The 8,300-nt window shown below is 41.0% G+C and overlaps 2 protein-coding genes across 2 annotated transcripts; both read left to right on the plus strand.

The window, feature by feature from the left end:
• The first annotated feature begins 387 nt into the window (after positions 1 to 387).
• Positions 388 to 1,992, plus strand: LOC138033481 (galanin receptor 2a-like). The gene has a single exon (XM_068881221.1). It carries the CDS (start codon positions 768 to 770, stop codon positions 1,806 to 1,808), a length of 1,041 nt encoding a protein of 346 aa, XP_068737322.1. The 5' UTR covers positions 388 to 767; the 3' UTR covers positions 1,809 to 1,992.
• A 5,423-nt stretch (positions 1,993 to 7,415) lies between these two features.
• LOC138031765 (uncharacterized) lies at positions 7,416 to 8,300 on the plus strand. The gene has a single exon (XM_068879388.1). It carries the CDS (start codon positions 7,416 to 7,418, stop codon positions 8,298 to 8,300), a length of 885 nt encoding a protein of 294 aa, XP_068735489.1.

Here is an 8,300-nt window from a genome sequence, read left to right on the forward strand (position 1 = left end):
GTTTACGATGATTCAGGCAATTAATTCCTTTCTTTTGTCTGTAATAGAACAATTTTAGGCGTTATTAATTTTGTGAAAAAAATTGCTTTTGAAGAAGCAAGATTGGAATGGCTCATTTTTTCCCTCTTTGCTTTTGTGGTATATCTTTAACGCCCATTATACTTTTTATCCAAGCCATTCCTAGTAAATGAGAAGCCAGTGTAGTAACTCGAGGTACACACATTTAAATACGTGCCTCTTTGTAAACTGCTGTCTTAAAGTCGGTCAAATTTGTCAAGAGACAATTTCAAATGTTTTGTGACATCCGTCACTTAAATTGGCGAAAGTAGGAACAAAGCAGAAGAAATGAAACTTTAGTCAAATGAGATTGTTAAATGCAGCTTACAAGCAAGGTCTACCTGATAATTACCATTGCGATTTACCAACTCAATCAATCTGTTTAATGAAGATCTCCCACAGAGTTCTACAAAATTTGTATTCTGACCGTTTAGGAGCTGAGAATCTTCTTATCGAACGAGAAGAAAAAAGTCGGCCAAATGACAAGTGACATAGCAAGCAAATATTCGCTCCATTTGAGTTTCATAAGTCAGTTGTGAAAGAGAAGGAGTATAGAGAGGATGTATGACGGTTATTAACTCTTCAGTTTGGTTCTGGTTAGACGCTGGATCTCGAAGTGGAAAACCGAAGAAGTTACAAAAAAAAAAAGCAAAACAAAACATTAAATTGATCTCTTCGCGACGTTTCTACACGGGCTCAAAACGGAAATCATGTCGGTTAACGAAACGGATTTGAACAGTTTTCGAGACTTTAAAAAGTATACGATCGAGCGAGTAGACGTGGTTTTTGCTGTTCTGTATTCGTTGCTGTTAATTGTCGGGTTTACAGGAAACTGTCTCGTTATAACTGTGGTTCGCAAAACAAAAAGTATGCACACGACCACAAATATTCTTCTCGTCAACTTAGCTGTCAGCGATATTGTCATTCTACTTTGGTGCCCAAGAACCTACAGCTTTGTTTTTTACCCCATACATCCTTCAGGAAAAACTGGCGATTATATTTGCAAAATGTTCACAGGCAATGCTATCATAACTGTGGCAATAGCCAGCTCTGTCCTAACACTCTCCGTTCTGGCCATAGAACGCTACCACGCACTGATGAAGCCCATGAGGACGGAACTTCGACTAACCATTGAACATGTTAAATACGTTGTCTTTTTTATTTGGATCGGAGCGATCTCAATAAGCTTTCCGAATTTTTCAGAAAGCAAGTACAGTCAACGATATGGAAGGTGCGTATGTCCATTCAGTTTGGAGTTAGCTTCTTCACTTCGCACTCATGTTATTTGTACTGTTGTATTTTGGGGTTTCGTACCGTTTGTCGTTTTTGCGTACTGTTATTTCCAGATCATCCGAGGGTTGTTTTTAGGCCACACTGTCTGTGCGGAGGCGCCGTCGGGCAATGGAGATGATCGTACCAAACAGCGGCTAGCTAAACTCTTAATAAGCGTAACAGTTGCGTTTTACGTTTGTTTTATTCCGTACTGCGCCTTTTTTCTATACATCGCGCTGGAACACCGCCGCAAACTTATCTCTAACCAGGAAACGCTGTCTCTTCTCTTACGTGTGTTTGAGTTTTTGATGTACTGCAGTTCCTGCTTAAACCCAGTTCTTTACGCGTTCCGCAGCTCAAATTACCGGGATGGTTTCAAGGCAGTTTTCACCAAACACACTGCCATCCACTCCAGTAGATTCGCATCTGTACATGTTGTGCGCAACCGCGACAATCCTGAATCTGGATTAGATGTTTAAGACTTGCGAAGTATTTATTAATTCGAAGTTAGTTTGTTTCATTTGAAGGTATGATCATGCATGACAGCCTCTTCAACAAAAAAAGACACGAAGGATTTTTTAGATTGGTCAATATTTCCTACCCACGTACCCGCACAAAAGAAGAACTTCAATTGTAAAGCACCTAGAGCTTATTTGCCTTCCAACCGATACACAGGAAACAAGACATAATTTTGTTTATTATTGGGTATTTGAGAGAATGTTTAACACATATTAAATGAAAGGTGTTACAATTGAACCCACTGGGAACTTGGAAAAATCCGAGCCCCAGATGGGATTCGAACCCGCGATTCGTGGGTTCGAATCCCATCTGGGGCTCGGATTTTTCCGAGTTCCGAGTGGGTTCAATTGTAACACTTTTCATTTAATATGTATTGGGTATTTAAAAGTTTTTTGCTTTTTCTTTTCTTTTTCTGTTTTTTTATGAGTTTTTGTTAATTTCGTATCACGGTAGGTCATTAAATTGTACAAATTTATGTGTAAAGAAGGTTTTAGTTTGCATTTAGTGGGCTAACATCGCTGGCACCGAGATTTCTTTATCAACGGTGATGAATTTATGTAACTTTCTACTTTCTATGTTTCAATCCGGCTTCAGTTGAGTTTGACTGTGAAAACGTTCAACATAAATCATGATAGTGACAAATTATTAATATTCCTTCCCCAATATATTTAATCAGTGAAACTAAAGTGGGCCGGCATTTGAAGCTTTCAATTAAAGCGGAAGGAAAAATCGTAGAAGGCGTTTATCATCCAACAGGCATTTCAATTATATAGTTCTTCATCGGACTCCTGCATCAACGCTTCTTGCCTTATTGTACGTTTGACAACAATTTCAATTGCTGGGTTTAGTTCAGAGCGATAGTGTCTTAAGCAAAGAGCCTAACAAAAAATACTGGATATTTTAAACTCCACAATGTTACTAAAGGTGTATGCACGATTTTGTCAATAGCCAGTAGAGCAGGCGGTCTAAAGCTCGTAATGAGCCGCCATTTTGAAAGCACACAGCCGGTAGAGGATTGAGACGTTCATACTGTCCACCTCTCACTGAGTGCAGTTTTTTTGACTCGCCTCAGGCCTCTGTTAGTCTTGCTATCCAAGATGTCGACCAATAGTTCTTACTAAAACAAAAGTACGCCTGCTTTGCAGGCTATAGTGTCTATAAATATGGGTTATTGACCAAGCGTGAGGTTAAGATGGCTGGATATTGGCCAAGTTCGTCTCGCTCCATAAACACGCAAAAAAAGAACGAGGCCAATATCCAGCCATCTTGACAGAACAAGCTCGGTCAATAAAGGATTTATTATATGACTTAAAACACCAAAAAATGATCTTTGATCTTGCGGGAGCAAGCGACAAATCCCGTGTGGGCGAGATAGCTCCATCTTGCCCTTTCGGGTAGCCAATCACAGCGCGGGATTTGGTTCATCTTGTCCGCTCACGGAGCTAGTCACGTAATAAATGTAAATAACACTCGCGTTAACGTTTGTTGTCCACTTAGAGATAGAAAAAATAATGCTGAGTGGGAATTATGGGATCTAGGTTCTTATTCATGGATTGAAAATAGTGGGCTGGGAGAGGATTAGTCTTCAACCTTTGGTTGAAGGAAACATGGGTAAATGGGACACTGACATGTCAAGATATTTTTAGGGAACTAGTTTAAAACACAGCGAATTTTAACGCTTATTACTAATAATTAGTATTTTGGATCAGATTAATATATTTCTTCTTAACTTTTAATTCACTCAGAGTTAGGTGTCCCCAATTAGTTTACGTATATGTAAGCTAGATCTACCTGACATATTAATAAAGTTATTGATCGATTGATTGATTGATTGATTGATGGAAGTGAGGAAGCTGAGGAAGTCTTTTGTGTAAGCTCGGAGGTGATGTAACCTGCCATCACAGATAATGTTTGCCTGACGTCTGTGTTCGCAGGGTAGAAATGGTGGTGTTGCGTGTGAATGGAACATAAGCCCCCAGAGGCAACAGCCGAGAAGAACGACCTCTGGGCAGTTTGGAAGCATTCGTAGTAAGGTCAATTTCTCTAATCGGCTATTTCTAGTATTTGAAATTTTTGAGATGGCACGGACGGAAGAACTATGATTGAAGAAGAAGTCTATGATTGAAGGACTTCCTTCTTCGTGGCGCCAACGGGAAAGAATTGCATTATATTCTATGAAGACGATAATGACATTGAAATTATATAGTCAGTGAGCAGGCTGACTTGTTTGGGACATCGAACGAGTGATTTGGCGGCGGAGCTACCAGCAGGCGAGATGAATGGGGCCAGACTCGCTCCCTGGCGGCTCCACCTCCAAATTACTCCCTCGATGCCCCAAACAAGTCAGCCTGCTTGCAAGCAAACATTGATAAGGGTATATTTGTTCACGAGGGATTTCTTTGGGTGAGTTTCTTCAAATTTTTCCACTTCGCAACATGGTGGCTTAAAATCTGATTTTAAAGTGCAACTAAACTCAAATATTTTTTTGTCCCTAATATAAATCTCCCATCCAAAGCAAACATATGTCACCATTGTCACCCAGAATGTCGCTTTTTCTGTGCCGTGCAAGCTACGCAAACTTGGAAGAACAAGCAGTAATTTAATTGGACCCACGACCATGATGTGGGAGGCCTGGGTCTATTCTCGATTTTACGTCACAAACTGCTTTGCATTCCTGTTTCAAGGAAATTTTGTGGGCCAAATTACTGCTAGTTTTGATAACTTTGCGCGTCTTGCCCGGCAGATAAAAGATGCCCGAAAGAGTTTGAGGTAAAAATGGCAAAACATGTTTACTTTTGGTGGGAAATTTAATATAGTAGACGAAAAATATTTGAGCCGTTTAGGTTAACTTTAAGTTTGTCAAAACTTCTGCAATTAGGCAGAAAGTTTATTCCATCGGCCCAGGCTGACAAAACGTTTCCTTGGAGCTAGAAGCTGAATTTGGACGTATAACTGAATGCATCGTTAGAGCGATTTTCAATTGAGTATCGACAGTAATTAGCGAATTACTTTGGTTTATGATTACTTCACTCAGTGATTGGTTCAAATTTTTCGCGCCACTTTTTCAACCAATCCGAAGTGACACCAAAACCAATCGTGGCTCGCGCGTGCACACTTTCCCGCGCTTTGTGTCGGCTACGAGTAATTACTTCGAATTTGGATTGGTTTGCTGGATTGTCTCCGTCCTTTTTTTGGCGAAAGCAATTACTTTGGTCTCATTTGAAAACCGCTCTACCTTCTTTTTAAATTAATTGGGACCATATAAGAACACCTACGAACTTTGGGTCCCCCTGATGAAGACACTGTAACTTTTTAAGCAATATTAAAAATATTGATCAAAACCAGAGTATCATCAAGCCATGTCTTATAATTACTGTCAACCTGGTTGCAATGTGAACCCGAACTTTCGTTGGAGGTAATCTTTGTACCACATCAGCTGGCCCCAGTTGTTCAAACAATGAATAGCGCTATCCACCAGATAAATCACTCTCCAGTGGATAAGAAATAGCGAAATCAATTGCACAATCCAATGGATAGTGATTTATCCTGTGGATAGCGATATCCATCTTTTGAACAACTGGGGCCAGATGTGTTGCATTGATCAAAAAAGGAGCAAAATTTTGTCTCGTGGAGAGTAATCGAGAGTAATCGCAAGATCGTAGGTTCGACTCCTGCAAAGGAGAACTCGGATTCATTTCGTGAGTCAGTATCGAATAAGAAATAAGCCCTCTTGGCCACTTTAAGCCACTTTTGGTCTCCTGCTAAATTGAGCGAAAGCGCGCTCACCCAAGCTGATGATGCAAGGTAAGGGTGTGCAATGCATAACTGTAGTGGACTTCGCACTTTGTTTCTAATTATAAAACAGCTGAAAAATTCAGGTCTTTTCAACGGGATTTAAACTCATGACCTTTGCGATGCCGGTGCAATGTTCTACCAACTGAACTATGAAGCCACTCACTGAAGGACTTATGAATAAAGCGACATTTGGGTAAATTGTCTAGCAAAGTGCGAGGATCACTTGTCTCTTTCGTCTAATATATAGAGTTAGCCAAGCCTAAAAGCGGAGCTCCCGGGTTATTTATTCTTACTGGCCTTACTTAAACAATGAATTAACGATTTTTTTTGTTCAGCCTTGGCGAAGAGCAATCAAATAAAGAAAACCAAACAAAACAAAACAATCTAAAACGAATTCTTTCGTTTCTGCTCTTCTTTCATAGGTAGTCCAGGCATCATGCGACTTTTGATATCAGATTCAAAATTAAAAATCTTCTAAATCTATGGCAACAAATGCAATACAGAGCAAGATGCATCTCTAAAACAATTAAAACTGATGATGTTAGATCCAAACGCCTGCTCATTAGCGGGGTTGCATTTCTCTCTTAGGGATGCAGTTGTCAGTCTTTTAATTAGGAATTTAATTCTTAATTTATTCGTTTTCTTAGAGGTATTTAAGGCTTAATTTAGTCATTTCTAGGGTTCTCGATCAGTCATTTTCGCTGGTGAGTAGTTCTTGTAGTTTCGCTTTCTGCAGTTTGTTACTTTCTTCGCTTCAAGCAGTCAATATTCAGTTACCAGTCCTAACAAATGTAAGTGTATCTTTTCGTCGAGTTTCTGTTTACGATTAGTTCATTTTACTAAGTAATTTTTGTATCTGTTTGTTTTCTAGTCTTAACCGCTTTTCGCTTTCACCGCATGGGTTGAGTTCGCGCCGTCATAGGCAGTTGAATGAAGAATAAAGCGTGTTTGAATTTTTATCGCTGGAGTTTTGTAGTCGTAAGAAGATCACATCGTTAAGAATTTGTCCTGAGTTTGCCGAGATTTGATGGCGGCGAAAGAAGATGGTCCCGGTGGTGGTGATGTTGTCTTTCGCGCTGCTAGCTCGGCACTAGATCAAGTTATTTCACTCGAAGACCTTCGGCGGCTGAAGAATTCCAGATCTGGATATCTCTCCGTAGTTACAATTAAAAGGAATGAAATTCAAGTGTTGCTGTCCCGCGAAGGGAACGCCTCTCGCGTTAAAGAGAAAATGTCAGAGTTTGTCGCTGCATTCGCTGCTTTCCAGGAAGCTCATGTTGTATATATGTCGTACCTGTCTGACGAGTCGAGCATTTTGAGGTGCCATGAATCTTTCGAACGTGAGTCTGTTCGAAAGGATGACTTTATCCACGAAGTTCAAGGTTGGATTAAAAGAACTGAGGAAGTGGCGCGTTTAGACTCTCAGTTGCAACCAGAAGACTCTGCAAGTCAGATCGTGTCGAGAACCTCAGCCTCCAGACTTTCTAGTAGAAAATCTCATCGTTCTTCTCGCAGTGGTTCGCGTGGAAGTAATGTATCTTCACTGTCCGTGGCCAGAGCTAAAGAAGTTGCACGTGTAGCAGAGTTAAAAGCGGAAGAGGCGGTTCTTCAGAAGAGACAGCTACTAGAGAAACAGAAGTTTCACCTTTAACTGGAAGAAGAACGCTTAAGAAGAAGAGTGGCACCATCCCCCCTTGCCTATTAACAACGAAAGGGCTATTTCAGAGTCCTCCGAAGTGCTTTCTTCGCCAAGCGAAAGGGCTTTTCACGAAATGTTAGGACTCCATCAGCAACAGAACGCTCTGCAACAGCAACAAAATAAAATTGTGGAGATGCTGGCAATACAACAGAAGAAAAGTTCTCTCCCTCAGCCTCGTGTCCCTATCTTCAACGGAGACCCTATGGAATATGAACCCTTCGTAAGAGCGTTTGAGAGTATAATCGAGTCCAAGACGTCAAGCAGTAGCGAAAGGCTCTATTACCTTGAGCAGTTTACTAGTGGAGATGTGAGAGAGCTCGTGCGATCGTGCCATTATCTCCCACCTGAAAATGGTTATCAAGAAGCTCAACGACTGATCAGGAAGAAGTTCGGTGATAATTACCACGTTGTAGCTGCATATGAAACCAAGGCATTGAATTTGCCCGATGTGAAAGTAGAGGATGGCCAAGCCCTAAGTCGATTTGCCATTTTCCTAATGAGGTGCAAGAATGCCATGGAGAGTAGTAGGAACCTAACCAAGCTTGAACAACCCGAAACCATTAAGAAGTTATCTCTGAAGTTGCCGTTCAGTTTAAGAGTAAGATGGCGGCGCTTGGTAGATGAAATCATGGAGGATCAAGGAAGGGCTATCCGGTTTAATGACCTCGCTGAGTTTGTCGACCATGAAGCTCGCGTAGCGACCAACCCTCTCTTCGGGAAGATTGTCGAAGACTCTAGGCCTAGACCCGATACACGTCGAGGTCTCTTGAATAAAGGATCCCACGAGAAAACGAAAGAAAGACGTAGTTTTGCTTCGCATGTTAACAATTGCCTGACCTCACCTGCCACCAGGGAATTGCCAAGTTCAGACTTACCTACAGTAGAAGAAGTCTCTTGCCTTTATTGCAACGATCATCACGCCCTAGAGAGCTGCAAATCTCTTAGGAGTCGCCCCTAG

The sequence above is a fragment of the Montipora capricornis genome, chromosome 14 (assembly GCF_036669925.1).
Source record: "Montipora capricornis isolate CH-2021 chromosome 14, ASM3666992v2, whole genome shotgun sequence".
Classification (NCBI taxonomy): domain Eukaryota; kingdom Metazoa; phylum Cnidaria; class Anthozoa; order Scleractinia; family Acroporidae; genus Montipora; species Montipora capricornis.

What these genes read in the sequence shown, in the direction of transcription:
- LOC138033481 (XM_068881221.1), top strand. Translation starts at nt 768, where the DNA reads ATGTCGGTTAACGAAACGGATTTGAACAGTTTTCGAGACTTTAAAAAG.
- LOC138031765 (XM_068879388.1), top strand. Translation starts at nt 7,416, where the DNA reads ATGTTAGGACTCCATCAGCAACAGAACGCTCTGCAACAGCAACAAAAT.